This window comes from Stenella coeruleoalba (genome assembly GCF_951394435.1).
Source record: "Stenella coeruleoalba genome assembly, chromosome: 2".
NCBI lineage: Eukaryota > Metazoa > Chordata > Mammalia > Artiodactyla > Delphinidae > Stenella > Stenella coeruleoalba.
This window is the reverse complement of record NC_137147.1, coordinates 164985634-165004564: the sequence shown is the minus strand read 5'-3', so window position 1 is coordinate 165004564 and position 18931 is coordinate 164985634. Positions and strand designations below refer to the sequence as shown.

At 36.2% G+C, this 18931-nt stretch overlaps 1 protein-coding gene across 18 annotated transcripts in view; it reads right to left on the bottom strand.

The window, feature by feature from the left end:
- Positions 1–18931, bottom strand: part of PARD3 (par-3 family cell polarity regulator) — a 637508-nt gene that overhangs the window by 251625 nt on the left and 366952 nt on the right. For 12 of the 18 annotated variants that reach the window (XM_079913062.1, XM_079913076.1, XM_079913072.1 and 9 more), the window contains 4 exons: positions 16493–16621; positions 14122–14160; positions 2308–2496; positions 838–1008 (listed from right to left, as the gene is read on the bottom strand). In XM_079913062.1, the coding sequence (XP_079769188.1) occupies positions 838–1008; positions 2308–2496; positions 14122–14160; positions 16493–16621 (528 nt within the window). The remainder of the gene's footprint in view (positions 1–837; positions 1009–2307; positions 2497–14121; positions 14161–16492; positions 16622–18931) is intronic. The other 6 variants (XM_079913075.1, XM_079913077.1, XM_079913065.1 and 3 more) reach the window with 1 other exon arrangement.

Genomic DNA, 18931 nt, shown 5'->3' with positions numbered 1-18931 from the left:
CATCGGTGGCTTGCTTTATATATTAAACACAGATTTTAAAATTAAGAAAAAATTAAGAAAAACACCTAAGCATATACTGGATATACTTTCCAGTTTGTACCATTTGCTAATCATTTTCTCTTAGTTGATTTAAAAATGTGAGGAGTTGAGCATCAATAAAAACAAAAACGACAAACGTTATACTTTGAGCAAGCAGGTCCCACCTGTTTCCTAGAGGTGGCACATACGTTATAAAAATTCTTTGAAAACACTCTTTTTCAGGTTCTAATATTAATTAACAAATCTGTATATAATTCCCTTTACATTCTCAAATGCCCCGCTATGCAAGTCTACTTGGTATGTTTTTACTATTTGGGAAGACAGATGATCACACCCTTTGGGAGAGGAAACCTTCCCACCCATTGCCTAATTACAGACGGCAGCACGTGTGCAGAACCCACTGTGGCTTTATGCGGGAGATACCACTGAAAAGGCAGCCCCTCCGGAGGAAAATACTCAGCCCTACAGGGAAGGAGAAAGGGGGCCGGGGGTAGGAAGGGGGGCTTACACTTCTGACAATGTCACAAGAGAAACAGACTCTCCCCTGTGAGGGGCTTTACAAGAGGCACCCGTTTTAGATAAGCAAGGGAACAAGCAATCACTTCAACGTTTCTCCCTCCTGGTTCAACACCGCTGAACAGAAGAGGAAGTGCGGGCTCTGAGCAGGAAGGCGTGGCCCGCAAAGATAATTGAGTCTTTCAAGGTAAAGCCCCTGGACCTGCCATTCTTGGCCCAATGTTAGGGAAGAACTTGGTCCTACGACCATTTCAGATGCCTCTTGTCTTCCTCATTCTTTACCTCGGTGCCTTTGGTTATTCTCCTCGCCACAATAAGCTGGATCATTCCTCGCTTGTTCCCTTCGGTGGACATGGACCTCCGGAGGGTTTCCATGGCATCCTGGTTTGTCTTGCCCAACAGGGATTCTCCATTCACTGCTATCAGTTGATCGTTCACCCGAAGCCGCCCATCCTGGGAAGGAGGCAGGTTAAAAATAAGTGCCATTAAATAGCCTGTGATAAAAGCAGCTGCTTTTCCCTTTCGTTAAATAAATAAATAAAAACAGAGCAAAAAGAAAAGGGCTTTAATACTAATGGATTATGCCCAACTGAACACCAGCAGAATAATGTGTAAGCGGCCCTTGCAGCCTGTGTCTACTTCAATCATTTATACATTTGTAAATCAAGTCATTATCATAATCTGTTTACCAAAATAGCATACTAATTCATAGGACACAAAGTGATTATTTTCCTGCTTCCAGAGACACCCAGAGAGGTTATTTACACCCAGAGAGGTTATTCACAACGTGCAAAAGCTCCAGGCTATTAGACAATTGCAGAGAAGTGCGCCCTTCACAGAGAGCCAGGAAATTTTCTCTAGACTGGGAAACAGGAGAAGTGACCCATGGGAGGGGATGGGAGGGGAGGGGAAGAGAGTAACCTTTCCAGTAGGTTAGCTCTGCGCCAGAACCTGAGCTAAGTCTTTGCAGAGATAACCTCCATTTCACCCTAATGACCATGGGCTGTGAATTCTGTGAGACCCAAAACGGGGAGTCGAAGATATGAATTCCTCTCGGTGAGAGATCACTGAGATTGCACTAGTTGTTTGATCATGGATGGGGTATTAGGAAGAAAACAGAAAACATTTAAGTGTTACAGGGTATCAGAATACGCTACCCCAAAACACGCCACTTTGGCATGGGGATTATTTTAGCAGAAGGCAACTGAGAAATGGCAGACACAGGAAGGGGGACCTGTCCTCCCTGCGTCTGGCTGAATGTGGGCATAAGGTTCTCCTTGTGAAGGTGCCCCCTCTCTTCTCCAGAACCTGGAAGGGGAGAATGACCCTCACCACCAGAGACAGAGGTGCACTGAGATGAGCCTACAAAATAAGGCTTTTCTACCATCGGTTTCCTTCACACATTTACCATCCCACTATTTACCACACCTGGAAGTCCGAACCCTCTTTCTTTGTCTAATCCCTACTCCACAATTTATCAGCATTTGCTAAAATGGTATATAAGCTTCCAAGTCTAACTGCTTCTTTAGGTTTTCACTTTTCCTGTGGAGCCCCCATCCATCAAGTTTGTAAACATTTTCTCCTGTTAACCTGTCTTTTATCAGTTTAATTCACAGGTCATAGGAACAGGATCTAAGAGGGTAGAGGAAAGAATTCGCCCTTACTGCTTCCATGTTTCCAAAATAAGAATAGGGCTGTAATTAAACATTTTTGTGAATGAGCATAAGCTTGATAATGTTGACATCTGCTTACTTTAGATGCTGCTCCTCCATTAATAATGGACTTGACGAAGATTCCTAAATCGGCGTGGTTCTCCTTTGACCGGTTACCTTTGACACTGACGCCAAGACCAGCAGATCCTGAATCATTCAGCGGAACTTCAAACGTCAGAAATTCCCTGGTGCCATCAGGTGTGAGAACAGTATCCTCATCTTCTGCTTTCTAACAGGAAACAAAATTGCGCATCATATTCCAATGTTTCTTTCTGTTATTTTTAAGGACTGCTAATGAGCAGTTCTTTAATCATAACAGGCACAGTATCTCCACCAAAGTTCCACAACAAGATCCATGATAACAGCGCATCTGCATCCCCTCCAGATGATTCCTGGAACCAGCTGTTAATATTTTTATGCGGTACTTGTTTCAATATTGAAACAAACCTAAACCAGATTCTGAGAAATATAGGGAAAAAAATGTAGCAGGACTAAAGTCATGCAGACTCAGAGTTTTGGTTTGTTTTTTTGTTTTTTGTGGGTTTTTTAAAAATCTCTTTATATATTCTAAACCACAGGAGAAAAGCAGTAACAGCAGGAAATAAAAATAAATAAATATAACTCATTTGTCCCTTTGTTTTTCACTAGAATTTTCAATGTTATTAATAGTTTAATGTTCACTAAGGGTGCATCATTTTATTCACAAACAGTAACAAATCCTGACGATACAAAGTCAGCACAAAAAACGGTATTCATTTTCAGAGAGTCACTAGAGAGTTTTAACCTTCGACATCTGTGAGACGAAGTAGAGATAAACAACATTAGAGAAGTTTTTTTCCACAGTACTGTACGATACATCTACAGCTGGGGATATTATTCAAGCAATATTGTTTAATTAAAGAGTTGTACATGCCGGCTTTGACTTCGTAATTGTAGCCGTCGAGTGCATAAGGAGACTGTTGCAGAACCCGACGCATTTGAGATACACGAACTTTTGCTCAGCTCCCCTAAAACAGCAGGGAGGAAATGAATGCTTCAAGTATAACCTGATGAAAGGCAGTGAGATGACATATAAAATGTCGGACACCGGAAGAGGAAGCCATCTGCCTTCTGTCATCCTCTTTAGGGACCCCAGCTCTACACTGGCCATCTCCAAATAGACGAGGCCAGAGTTCTTTATCAAATTCAGCATTTCATTTTATGTCGCATAACAGACATGTGGCACAAGCTCTTTGAATCACAACTAAATGACTCATCTAGTCCTACAACTTTTCCTCCTTCTCTTTTTGTAATTTTGGAATATTTCTCCAGCATCCACCTATTCATTCAAGCTAGCAATATTAAATTACACTTGAAGAATGGTTCAACATCTAATGGTTCAACATCTAACGGTACATAATTAGGCTGGAGTATAACGCATCCTTTAAAGATTGCACTTTTAAAGAATGTTCAATTACACACATGAAAGCCTATTGCAGAGCAATGGAAATGTAGGTAGACTTCAGTTTTTTTCTTTGTCTCTCAACACATTTTTAAAATTTTTCTAATAATTATCAAATTAACATAATAATGATAAAATAATTTTAAATATTAATTTTTAATAATAATTTGGAGATTTAACATGCAATCTCAGATATCTCAATTAGATGAAATAATTTTTGGAAGTACAGAGTGTATCAGTAAGAGATTTTTTTTTAAAGATTATCATAATACAAAAGATATGTTATTTTTAAATCTCCAAATCCATAATAACATGATTTTTTAAAGTTCCTAATTGACTAATATTCATTGTTAACATTCTTTGTGCCATCTCAAAAGACAGCCTCATAGTTATCAGGACAAGGTGTGTTTTAAAAAAAATCATTAATATGTTAAAAACAGGAAAACTATATATATAATAAAGAATCTTACAGAAAGAACAACTTGAAAAGATACAAAGGGATAGTACGTTAACTATACAAAGTAAATACATTTCAGTATCAAAATCAAAATAAAGCCTATACCTACCCATTATAAAAGCCTTTTTACACTTAAAATATTCCTAGAGAATAATTACAGGTCAAATAAAATCAATGGATTTGGGAGAAATAAACATTAGATACTCACATCAAAACATTAACATCATATTTACTATGCATCACATTTACTACGACATATTTACTATTGACATCGTATTTACTATACTATCTTTATATACTTGTTTTGCTCTTAAAATTTTATTTTCATCCATACGGTTCAAAACAATTCAAGAGTAGTAAATAAAGACCTTGTGTGAACGAATACAGCTACTTCAATATAAAATCTGTTTCTGATGTTTGAAATACAAAATAGTACCAAAACACACTACAGCCCCTCCTACTTTAAATTCAGAAGTAACTGAAAGATAAAATTCACTCTGTGAATCAGAATCAGTATTTATATTCCTGGGAAAGTTGCACTTGAAAAGACACGGAAACCAAAGATAGTCCTTAACTGGGCACATTTAGATCTGATCATTCAGTACGTTTATTTGCCTCAAATCTGGAAGGTTCTCAATTGTCACTTACTGATTTATATCGTTTGGCTTTTTAACGTTTACTGATTTTGACATTTCCATAACGTTTTACAAAGGCTTAAAATTCTCATTTTTCTTCTACTTGAAAAATCAAGATAAGGAGCTGACTGAATATATGAAGAGAAATTTTAATCAAGTTCAAGTCACTTCCTGACGTGCCCTGCTCTGAACCTGTCTTAAAGGAGACTGTATTCTGCATGGGAAAGTTTCATTTCTTATGAAAACTGCAGATGGGAATAATATTCTTTTTCAGCTTTCTTATCAAGTCTTAAGTCATTATTATCATTAAAAACATTTAAGTGAAAGATTGTACTTTTCCTTTGATATTGCATTATCAATCTATTTGGCTCTTGACATAAGACTGAAATTAATTCCAACTTTGAGAACTTAATTCTCTGGCAGCAAAATGTTTAAAAAAATTTGCTCTTTAAAAACCATTTTTAAGGTTACTTTATAGAGAATTTTCCCAAAATCTTACTAGTATGGGGATCTCTTCATTCTGATATAAAGGAGAAGCTAATTTTCTATCACCTTCGATTCTTACTCTATCCAGATTCTGTACTCTCTCAACCATTTCTTGAGTCAAGTTCTTTCTAAGGAAACATGATGAATATTTTGTTTCCCTTTAACTTGCTCCTCAAGCCATTTGGACATGAATGTCACTCAAGTGCACATTATGTCCCTCATGTACAGACATGTATGTACCCCAAGTGATTTTCTATCAGTGCAACCTGTCATGTTTTCCCTCGGCCATTACTCCATTGGCATTTTTGCCTTCTAATATCCAGAAAAACAGGGCATTTTTGCTAAGCATATTAGAAGCAGGGAACCTACTGCATGGGCAGTATGAAAGCTGTTTACTTTCCTGCTATCCTCAGAACAGCAGAAAAGATACACACATATCTGCAGCGAGACAGAAAAACAGCCACAAATGATCAGCACTAAAGCCCAGTTTTCCCTCCTCTCCAAACAAGCCCCAACTGCTAAGAGGAGACAGCTGGCCCATAGGCCACTCTAAGTCTCGGTTAATCTGCAAAATGGGTAACAAGGAAGTAAAAGTTGATTATATTACATGGCCGAAACATAATCGTTGGGCAGAGATTAGTGCTGGGATGGGGATGACGAGCTAGGAAGGAAAACCTTATGATGGATCTTAAAAAGCAATTATGCCATCATATTCTCACACTTAACACCTGTTTTCATAAAAGTTAAAGAGAAAATACACTTATTCTATATCTAGAGATTAAATAATATGCAGGTAGAGCAGACAATTGATAACAACCATTTACGGTTTTAATCAAGAGGAGGATTTTTTTAAATAGAGAAGTTATCATGTTTATTTTTTTGCATAAAGGACTAACCCTCCAGTTTCTTTAAGCTATATATTTTCATTTATCCCATATGTGAGATATTAATTATTCTTATTTTAATTTTAATTATTTTAATTATTCTTATTAGCAAAGTTAAAATGTCACATCTGGCTTTATTGTGCTCTTTTCTGATTTAAACAATAGACGTAAAATAAATAACAAGAATTTTAAAATGTTTCGCTTGATGCTACAAATTTTGAGGAAAAAAAACAGGTTTTGTACAGTTGTTAATCTGTAATGTGAAGCCAGAAAAATCCTTAATCAAAGAAATGTCACACAAACCCAAATTGAGGGACATTCTCAAAGTAATTTGCTCTTCAAAAATGAAAAGAAGGGCTTCCCTGGTGGCGCAGTGGTTGAGAGTCCGCCTGCCGATGCAGGGGACACGGGTTCGTGCCCCGGTCCGGGAAGATCCCACGTGCCGCGGAGCGGCTGGGCCCGTGAGCCATGGCCACTGAGCCTGCGCGTCCGGAGCCTGTGCTCCGCAATGGGAGAGGCTACAACAGAGAGGGGCCTGCGTACCGCAAAAAAAAAAAAAAATGAAAAGCAAAGGTAAACTGAAGAAATGTTCCAGATTAAAAACGACTAAAGAGGCATGACAACTAGATGCCAGGTGTGATCCAAAGGATTTGTTTCTTATGTATTCGTTCATTCGTTCACATCTGCACACCATGAAGGACACTAACTGAGACAACGGGTAATACAACACTGTTAAGTCAATGTTAATTTCATGGCTTTGGTAACTAAACATGATTACATAAGAAAATGTCCTTGCTCTTATTAAAGATAAAACTACCATATGATCTAGTACACACACTAAAGATTTACAGATAAAGGGGAGTTACATCTACAATTTATCTCAATTCTGAAAAAACTTATATAGTAGGAATGAAAGGAGGAAAAATTACAGGGAGGGGAAAGGGGGGAATGGAAGAAAATTACATATCAAATGTGGCAAAATATTAACAATTGGGGAATGTGGGAGAAGGGTATACTGGAGTTCCTTAGGCTATTCTTAAAACTTTTCTGACAGCATGATGTTTTAGAATAAAAATTGCATGTAGTAATTAACCCAGAATAGTTTTGCTATATCTAAAACAGTTCTTATTTTAAAAACAGACATTACTACCAACATAATCTTTAAAATAACTTGAGTTCAATAACAAAAAAAATCATAAATTTTAAAGTTATTAATTTTTACCACTATACAACAAAAGGACAATAAAAAATAACTAAGATATGTTCCCCAAAGGAAAATACACCAAACATTAGGAAATCCTTAACTTATTATAGAAGTAGGGAATTTCAAATGAATCCCCTAAAAACTGATAAGAGATTCACTATACAAAATCATTACTATTCTTGTAAGATCATGAAAATATTATTCTATCCCAATCTTGGAATAAGATTGTTTTAAACTAAGTTTGAGTCATTTGGATTGAAAAGTATTTCATTGAATCATGACTTTAAAATAGGTTTGAATATTTAAAGCACTAGAAACAGAACACATTTTATAAAATTCTTTGTGATAATAGCAACATTAGATGCTCAAAACCAAACTATTAAGGTCAGCATATGATTAGTGTGTGACAGTATAAATCTTCAACAAAAACTCAAATTAGAGAATTTTGTACTCTTTCATCTGTGTTACCTAGGATATTGAAATTAATTTACATTATAGGCCTAAAGAAATGTCTGATGATCAGTTTATCCCAAATAACTTATACAAAGTTTTGGATGAAGATGTAACCACCCGTAATTCAGTCCCCCACTTGGGGCTCCCTATTTGCTTTGTCTGATTTGACTATTTTTCCCAGCTTTGTTGAGGTATATTTGACATATAACACTGTAAATTTAGGGTGCACAGAGTGTTGATTTGGTACATTTATATATTGCAAAATGATTACCATCACAGCTTAGCTAATACACCTCCATCACACCACAAAAGTACCATTTCTTTTCTGTGGCAAGAACATTTAAGATCTACTCTCCTAACAACTTTTGAGTATATGACACACTATTATTAACTATAATCACCATGCTCTACATTAGATCCCCAGAACTTACTCATCTTATAACTAGAAGTTTATACTCTTTGACCAACATCTAATACATTTATTTATTTTATTTTTGGCTGCGTTGGGTCTTCATTGCTGCGCACAGGCTTTCTCTAGTTGTGGTGAGCAGGTGTACCCTTTGTTGTGGTAGACAGGCTTCTCATTACAGTGGCTTCTCTTGTTGCGGAGCACAGGCTCTAGGCGCGTGGGCTCAATAGTTGCAGCTCGTGGGCTCCAGAGCACAGGCTCAGTAGTTGTGGCGCACAGGCTTAGTTGCTCCGTGGCATGTGGGATCTTCCCGGACCAGGGCTCGAACCCATGTCCCCTGCATTGGCAGGCGGATTCTTAACCACTGCGCCACCAGGGAAAGCTCAACATCTCCTTTTTTCCCTCACTCTCCTGGTCCTCGCTACCACCATTCTTGTCTCTGTTTCTATGAGTTTGGCTTTTTTAGATTCCACATATAAGTGATATACAATATATGTATGTATATATATAACATGTGTGTGTGTACACACACACACACACACACAGACACACACACACACACACACCCCGTTATCCATTCATCCACTGGTGGACATTTAGGTTGTTTCCACATCTTGGCTATTGTAAAAAGTGCTGCTGCAATGAACACAGGAGTGCAGATATCTCTTCAAGATCCAGATTTCTTTTCCTCTGAATGAATACCCAGAAGTGGCATTGCTAGATCATATGGTAGTTTTATCTTTACTTTTTTGAGATAACTCCACACTCTTTTCCACAGTGGCTGCACCAACTTACATTCCCACGAATAGCGCACAAGGGTTCCCTTTTCTCCACATCCTCACAACTTGTTATCTCCTGTCCTTCTGATGACCATTCTAATAGATGTGAGGTGATACCTCATTGTGGTTTTGATTTACATTTCCCTGTGGATTAGTGATGTTGAGCACCTTTTAATGTACCTGTTGTCCATCAGTATGTCCTCTTTGGAAAAATGTCTGTTCAGTTCTTCTGCCCATTTCCTAATCCGATTGTTTATCTTTTTTGCTATTGAGTTGTGAGTTCTTTATATGTTTTGGATATTAATCCATTATCAGATATATGATTTGTAAATATGTTCTACTATTCCAGAGGTTGTCTTTTCATTTCATTGGTTTCCTTTGCTGTGCAGAAGTCTTTATATTTGATGTAGTCTAATTTGTTTATTTTTACTTTTGGTGTCAAGTCCAAAAATTCATCACCAAGACCAATGTCAATGTGCTTACCCCATATGTTTTCTTCTAGGAGTTTTATGGTTTGGGGTCTTACATTCAAATCTTTAATCCATTTTGAGTTGGTTTTTGTACACGATGTACAATAGAAGACCAGCTTCATTCTTTTTCATGTGACAGTCCAGTGTTCCCATCACCATTTATTGAAGAGACTACTCTTTCCCTATTGCATATTCTTGGCTTCTCTGTCATAAATCAATTAATCATATATGTGTGGGTTTATTTCTGGGCTCTCTATTCCGTTCTATATGTCTGTTTTTATGCCAGTATCAAACTGTTTTGATTACTATAGCTTTGTAATATAGACAAATCAGGAATTGTGATGCCTCCAAGTTTTGTTCTTTCTTAAGATTGTTTTGGCTATTAGAGATCCAATAGATTCAATATGGTTTCAGTGAATTTTAGGGATTTTTTTTCCTATTTCTGTGAAAAATGCCATCAGCATTTTGACAGGGATTGCACTGAATCTGTAGATGGCTTTGGGTAATATGGACATTTTAACAATATTAATTCTTCCAATCTGTGAGTATGGAATATATTTCCATTTATTTTTGTCTTTTTCAATTTCTTTCATCAGTGTCTTACAACATTCAGTGTGCAGGTCTTTTATCTCCTTGGTTAAATTTATTCCCAAGTATTTTATTCTTCTTGGTCCTACCGTAAATGGGACTGTTTTCTTAATTCCTTCAACTGTTTTCTTAATTTACAGTGGGGTCAACATGGTAGGCTTTACTTGATATACCACAACCATTAGTTTAATAAGTCTATGACCATGCTTATTGACTAGCTCATTAAATTTCCAAATCAAGATTATAACCTGTCTGAAGTTAGCTTATCAAGATGCTTCCTGATCTTCAGGGAAGGTCCCCAAATCTCCTCAATGTATCCTTGCAGTTTCTACAGGGAGATCTCACTAACTCTTAGAATGAATGCTGAATTCTTGACATTTAAGCATGTTTTATGTCTTATCCGTATGGTCTAGTATCATCTCTGAACACTATTATTTTCTAAAGCCCTACTTCTATCCAGTAGCTCTGAATATGTTTTATGTACAATTATATTCTTACATGGATCTTACCAAAGAGTTCTTGGGGGCCTTCCTAAGGAGGTCTGCATAGCTCTTTGAAGCCCAAAGAAGAAACTGGCGCTTTGGTAAGTCCAGGCCTGATAGCCTGTAGGTAAATTCACTACTTCATTGTGATGGTTACTTTTGTGTCCACTTGGAAAGTGTTTTTGGATGAGATTACCATTTACATTTGTGAACTCTGAATAAAACAGATTGCCCTCCACAATGTGACTGGGTCTCATCCAATCAGAAAACAGAACAGAAAGACAGGTCTTCCTGAGCAAGGGGGAATCCTCCGGCAGACTGCGTTTGGACTTCATCGGCACCATGGACTCTGCTAGGTCTTTGCCTGCTAGCCCACACTGCAGATTTGGACTTTCCAGCCTTTATAATCACACAAACCAATTCCTTAAAATAAATCTCTGTCTCTATATCTACGCATCCCATTGGTCCTGTTTCTCTGGAGAACCCTGACTAATACACCCATGTATTGTCTTGTCCAACCTGGACATCCACAGGAATAAACTATCAAGTGAATGAACTTTTCAAAGGCAAAGGAGTTTGTTCAGGACATGGAATAAGTGAGCTTGAGCCTCTGCTAAATAATTCAGCTTTCTGTCCAATTCTGAATGGACAGATAACCTAAAACTCAGTAGGGTTTCTAGTTGCCCGCTCTCACTAATTAATACAATATTTAGAAGATGTACAAGAAACCTGCTTCTCAGATATTTAAAAGGTCTACCAACTATTGGTACAGCCCTACTCATCTACCTAAATGACCTTTTTAAAAATTTCTCGGACTTAATCAGTTCTGGGAGTCATTGTGATAATCAACTAACAAACAAACTAATTGAGCTTGAGGACATTCCATTCTCAAAGTGCTTACAATCACAGAAAGTTTAAGTAGTATCAGAGAATTTTGCGACTTGAATAAATTTAATGATTTGCCATCAAAAGACAGAGAGAAGCAGAGATCCTGGAATTCAAGTTTTTAATTATAATTTTAACATGAAGCCTCTAACAGCCCAAAATGGTATCACCTAGCAGGAGCAGAAAGAGAGGCCCAGATGTGAGAGAGAAAAGAAAGAACAAGAAACCGAAAAGAAAACATTTAGACAAAAACAAACAAACAAAAAAACTGTACTTTCTTTAACTTAGCTTGGAAAACTCTTATCAGAAAAAAATTCCCGTTTGTAATTGCAAGTCAGACGCACATACACATATATCATCTCTTTTGTTAAGGTGACTGAATTGTCATTTTCTCTGGCGTGCTATCAAGAACACAGAAAGCTTGTGGGTGAGGAGTGAAGCAGAACAAACCTAGACACTCTCAACGCAATACCGCATTTAAAGCCAAAGCTGCTTCTTCCCGTTAGCGATTGCAAACTTCAGAGCTAATCCTCAATCTCCTCACAGGACTGACTAAATGTTTTGAAAGAACACACCTATCTTTACTGCTTGTATCATCATTTTCCATCTCAGATCATCTTAGGCATAAACAGATATAGTTTATGTGTGAAGTCACTGGCTTTTCCAAAAAGTTCTGATATTAAGATTCCAAACACCAAAGAGTGGTTCTTCACCCAAGGATCACGTTGCAAAATGCCTTTAGCATTTATCTTGCAACTCTTTCATGGTGTGGTTATTGCTCTGAAAGGTTTTTAATAGATATAAACAAATCTATCAATCTACTCTCTTAGGACATTTGGCTTTGCCATGCTGGGACGAGCATTTACTTTCCAAAGTTATCAGAGAAACTTTTCACATATTTTCTCAGTATTTTTTGGTATGTTTTTAGGTTTAATTTCATAATTAACTGAGATTTATTTTGGTGTATGGTGAGAAAAAGGAATCTAACTTTTTAAAGTGAATGGCCAATTGTTCTAAACACTAAACAAACCACTCTTTACCGCTATTTTGAAATGTCTCCTCTAACAAACATGCACACACACGTAAACACTGGGACTGCTTACATCATCAATGTGTTTCAGTGATCTACTTGTCTGTTCCTATAACAATATCATGCTATTTAAGTATTCTAGCTTTAAAATACCTTTTGCTATCATTATTGTCTTTTAAAATAAATCATTCTTGTGCCCCACTTGACTCTTCAGAATCAACTTGTCCAATTTCTCCTCACCTCTCAACATACCCGCCATCACACCACACACACACACAAATAAATACTATTGTGATTCTGATTAACTATCACAGACCTATTGATTTAATGGGTAAAAAATGAAGGCTGTGAATTTCCTACAACCTGTACTTATGAATGTGTAATATTCTCAAGGTTGTTTACTGATTTTCCTCTGAGGTCTGATTATTCATCCATTTCTGTAATGATGGAATATTTGAAAATAACATTTTGTTTGTTTATTAGGTTCAGAGTTGTCTGGTTATGAATGTGTCAAGAAAAATTAAATTATGTAATGCTATTATTAGTGTTAATTATTTTATTCAATTTCTTCGTATTCTTACTGTATCTGTCTATCTAACATATGCCAAATTCTGGAAAAATATGTATTAGCATCACCCACCATGGGTATGGTTTTGCTAAAGTTTCATTTTACTCACAAAGGTTTGGGAATGACATGTGTTTGTGCTGTGCTGTTTAATCTATAAAAGATCCTGACTGTTGGAATTTCTACTGGATGATATCAGGTGTCAATATAAAACACCCTCTCTTTCTTCCCCATGCAATGCACCCACACAAAAAAGAAGATAAGTTCAGAGACTGATATGGCAATCTTTACTTTCATTATGTTAGTACCACCTGTTAGTACTCAACTTGTTCCTTTATTTTCAGCCTATATTAGGATTTATCTTTTAAACACCTATTTTTTGCTTTTTAATCTAAGCTGTGAAAGCTTACTTCGGTTGGGAGAATTAGCCCCTTAAAATATACTATAATAACTGATAATAAATAACTTATTAAATATAAGTTATTATGACAATATGTTTAGTCTAATTGCTGATATTTTATTTTTCGTGTTTATGATACATTTTTATTGTACTTTTAGCCCTCCCTATTTTTTCTATGCCTGAGTTGTTCTCTTTTTTCATTTTTGTAGCCTCTTATAGCACTTCACAACTCATGAAGTCTATATATATATATAGATAGATAGATAGATAGATGTTAAACTACTAAGTTCACCAATTTTACTCCCTCTTAATATGCAGGTCTTTAATGTCTCCTTTTTATCCCTGTCTGATTAAAAATAATCACAAAATATTCTTCATTTGGGGTAGTAGCAATAAGTCACTCACCAATTTTGCTCCCTCTTAATATGCAGGTGAATAGGGAAGTCTTTAATGTCTCTTTTTTATCCCTGTCTGATCAAAAATAATCACAGAATATTCTCCATTTGGGGTAGTAGCGATAAGTCACTTAAGGTAAGACCACTTTGGGATTTAATAAATCTTTGTATATTAGGATCTATTATGAGCCAAGAAAAGAGAGGACACATAACTTCATAATTAATTAGTAAGAAGTTAGTTCAATTTATCTTTCCAACATCTCTGCATCCTGCAAAAGACAAAGCTCTTACCGTTTCTTTTGGAATCTGCATCTGGCTTGGCTCTGCATTCTAGAAGAATTGAAGAAAAACATAAATACAGACTGACCAAAGCCATCTTCAACACACAGGGACACAAAGCTTTACTCTCAAGGAAAAATTGTTTGTTCTTAAAATCTACAAAATATATAGAGGGTGATTATAGTAATGGCTGATATGTTACTCTGTCTTGCAAACTTTCACTGATGTGGTTATATTATCTTATGTGTGTGGGCGGGGTTGTTTAAAATTAAGAATTGTTCTAGATGTAAATTTTTACTTGCTCATTCACAGTATATCATGAATTTATTATTTGGAGGCAAACAAATCTCACGAAACTGCTTTTCTATTCCTGGCACTGTTTCTAATTTTGTTTTCTAATTTTCCCAACTAAGTCTAAATTATAAGGTATATTGTAATTTGATAGCTAGACCAGAGAATAACAGTCTGAACCACGAGCATCATACTTTACAATATTACACAGGTTATAAATGTGATTTTTTTTCATGTATTATAGAGTTGTTTTAATTAATAGATACAAGGTTGACTTATTAAAAAAAAAAAAGGGCACCTATTGATAAAAGTATTTTGTTTTAGACACAGAATTTAAACACAGACACCCCAAACAGAGGAAAAGAGCTCTGTTAATTGGATTGAAAGATCATTTTCAATGCACTCCTTTAAGTTTTCAGAATTTTCTTTCTTTTAAACCTTGAATAGCAGCTGCAACGTGAATAAACTGACGGCCTACTGGCTCACTCCTTAATGAAAAGCTCACAAGCAATAAATTAAGTAACCAAGAAAAAAAAAAAAAAAGGGAGGCAGCAGAAGGGGAAAACAGAAGCCTGGAAGATCAAAATTGGACCAGAAGAACTTGAATAACCTTAAGCTGGTCTGTGCTGGCACTAACTCGGGAACGGCTGTAAGAGCAGTGTTTAAGCTTTGGCAACCTAATCATGCCAACTATCACCCAGGCTCAGATACACTGAGGAAGGACTAAAGCTTTATCGCATCTAAAGCTTCGTGTTTTTTTTAAATTTTTTTTTTAACTGCTCATTTACAATTTAATAGAGACAACTCCAGATTTAGGATCAGGTGGCATTTAAAGCACAGAATTGGATAACAGTGGGGGGAAAATGGAAAACCAAATTTAAATTGAGAAGTAATGCATTAAGCATTTCTAAATAGAAATACAGAAGTTTTCATCATTTCTCAAAATCTACTTAAAACACAAGTGTTCAGTTTTCAGCCCTATCACAATCTGAAATTTCCATGAAATCATAGTAAATTGTCAGTGTGTGTGTAACCAAGAGATGGGATATTCCCAAGACTAAAATCTGTTTTATAATAAAAGGAAATTTTTATTAACCATGACACATCCATACTTGAAGGATTAGCCTAAGGGAATTAGGGCAATCGGACAAATTTGGGAACTGCGTCCCTAAAACCGCTCTAGTATATACGGATTCATTATTGTTTAGATAAAGCTAAAAGCTATCTGAAAGACAGGTCAAATGTCCTAAAATGACCCAACTAGAATCTGTTTTGAAATATCTAAAATACCACTTGTACTTGAAGTAAAACAAGTTTCCTACCACACCAAAACAAAAGATAAAGGTGATTCCTCCAATTATATTATTTCTACACATAAATGAAACCTACCACTTTTTGCAGAAAAACATTAAGAACTGTGTCGATTTAATATAGAGATTTCGTTCACACAAATACTATGTAAATACCCCTATCTAATATTTAGATGCACTGACATATGTATAAAAAGTGAAATAAATAGTTTGCAAACAAATGCCTTTTCATTTCATTTATGTCATTCTAAATAATGTCTATGTTGGGAATTAATGGCCCTGGGGCTTATTGCAACTCAGGTCTTTTTACTTTCAATAAGAGTATTTAATTAAGGTCCTCTTTTTCATACAACAGTAAGCAAGCATCTTTATTTGGCTTAGCTACACGTACCATGAAAACTTGAAATATGAAAATTTGTCACATGTAGTGGAGAAGATGGCAAGCTTTCAACAACAGCCTCTGAAGTGACAGTTATGGAATAATCGACATCTCTGTATTCAATCAGTCCCTCTAAAAGCGTTCAGTAATAAACATTTGCTGTCCTAGAAAATATCCCTGCAATCTGATTTTCAAATACTCTTGCACTCAACATTGTGGATATCTGTTTCCAAAACAGAAGAAATATGAGGAAGGAATGCTTGTATTATGCTAAGGCTGAAAGATATATAAAATATAGACACTGCTTGGAAAATCTCTTAATAAACACTGGCCAGCAGGTCGCTAGCCCGGATCCCTGCCTCATGTGCATCAGAAACCTTTCATCTGCTCTGAATTTACACACCAGTTCCCTTGGGTGGAAGGCATCTTCTTGGCGAAAGACCAGAAGGCTCACGGTCCCTTCCATCTTGGTGCTTCTCAACAGCGAAACAACTTCCTCCTGGGATTTGCCTGCTAGATCAACTCCATTTACCTGAAACAGACAAAAAGTTTTCAGCTGCGATACTGGGCAAACAGATAACAAGAGACGAGACACACATTCTAGAACTGATCATGTCTGCCGTGGAACATGGTTCACTGCGTGGTACATTCTGCCCTGATCTGATAACCAGCAGGCTGCTGGGGCTAATAAAGAAATGCAGACCAGTTACCTAGAGGTGAGGCAGGAAGCAGTCAACCCTTCAGGTCTTATCAATAAACCAAAAGCACAGCCACTAGTGCATTAACAAGTAACCAGAGATACAAATATATCTACAACGCCAAGTTAACACAAAACTTCCTGGCTTTGAACTGGGATATCTTGATGCCCTTGTGCATCACAGATTTCCTTACACCAAAATAAAAAGATGCCACCCTTGCAGAAGATTGTAAAAACACACTAAAAATATTTTGGTAAAAACATTTTAGCTTTCATTGAAATTTTACAGAAAATTACGATGATAACTTTTTAATCCCTAAAAAGCAAACACTGAAGAAGAATCTCTACTAAATAATATTTTTGGAGGGCTTGCAGTATTTCACTTCAAGATTTTTCAATGTTTTAAGAAAAAAAAATTTACCAGGGGAAAAAAAAAAGAGAGAGAGAGAGAGATTTGAAAATACCACTTCCTGGGGAATCGCATCATTTTTTGTAGAAAGTAGAATATGACCAGCAAGCACTACATATTTAACAGGAATGAGAGTGGAAATTTCTTTTTCAAAGTATTCTATATTACTCTCTTTAGACAGAAATAGCATTTGTCTAAGGCAATTAAATATATCATTTAAATTGTAATATCAAAATTCCTGTAGTTTTAATGTTCTGGAACCTTTCCCCCACTGAAAACCTTCTTATATAGCTCAATGCATTACTATCAAGGGATTGTAGGAAATAGGTCAGTAATAATAGGTTCAAAGAAAGCAGAACTTTTCCAGATAATTTTTAAAAATTAGTCACTTGATACTTGATTTAAATATAGGCTTGCAAATATCCAGATACTCAGAAAACCTTTTTGCCCACAGAACTGCTGATATTGTAGAAATACAACCAAGGATACTAGAGAGGTAGGTTTAAAATACGCCTGAGAGCTACAGAAGATAAAGCCTAATCCTGAAGAGATACAGATCGCAGACCCTTCCATTCCTCAAAAAGAAAAGCAAAAGCCTCTGTGATGTGTCACAAGTAAAGTAATTACATGATGAAAGGGAGACACAAAAATAAAGCGGATTACCTTTAGCAAGGAAGAAGGGCGGGGGCCCTGCAGGGAGAGAGGGGTAGGGAGGGGACAGGCTTTTTTATGATTTAGAGGCAAAAATAAGCTGATACACTTCCTAAATGAAACAAGCTACAATTACAAACGGGGACTAACAGTACCCCACTTACAGCCCGAGGACAAGAGGCCCTTTCTGGAAACAATACCCTAAACACAATTTGTACTTAAACCTTCCCTTTTACTGGGCCTCTATCGCTCTCCCTTTAAAACATGGTGTCATGCAAACAAGACAAAGAGGAAAAAGGAAGATTGAAGGAATCTAGGCCCAAAATGTAGACACAGGAAAAAATCTGGAAGCTATTCCTTTGCTCCGTTACTTTTCAGTTAAGAAAAAAGGATAATGTCATAAAAATTTACTTTAACATTAGTGCTTGGTTTTTTTTCTTAATTTAAGTATAGTTGATTTACAATGTTGTATAAATTTCTGCTGTACAGCCAAATGATTCAGTCATACATACACATACATTCTTTGTTTAAATATTCTTTTCCATTATGGTTTACCATGGGATACTGAATATAGTTCTCTGTGCTGTACAGGAGGACCTTGTTGTTTATCCATTCAATATATTTAACACTAGTACTTAAATGCTAGTTAATAATTATGAAACACAGTGCCTGCCGCTAAAAATACAGACTATGTTTTCTAAAGAAAACACTAGAAAAACCACTAACAAAGTATCCTCTTTCTCCATCTTTTCCTCCTTTATTTCTACATGCACAACATTCACACAAACTTCATACATAAGAAATTATGTATCTTTATGTATGTCAGAGATAGCTTCAAAGACCAATGAACCAAATGAAACCCATGAGGTACAGAAAGGAAATTTTGAAAGACTATTTCTTTTTTTTCCTGACATTTGATTTTTATGTCTCAATTCATTCTCCACGCTGACATTTCCAGACTTCCTTGTTCTTCTCATCAAGACACACTGTTTTCATTTACTTCATTTGTCTCTGCTCTGATTCCAGAGGAGATAACATTTCTATACTGCCAGACATAAATTTAAAGTCATCCAGAAATATAACCT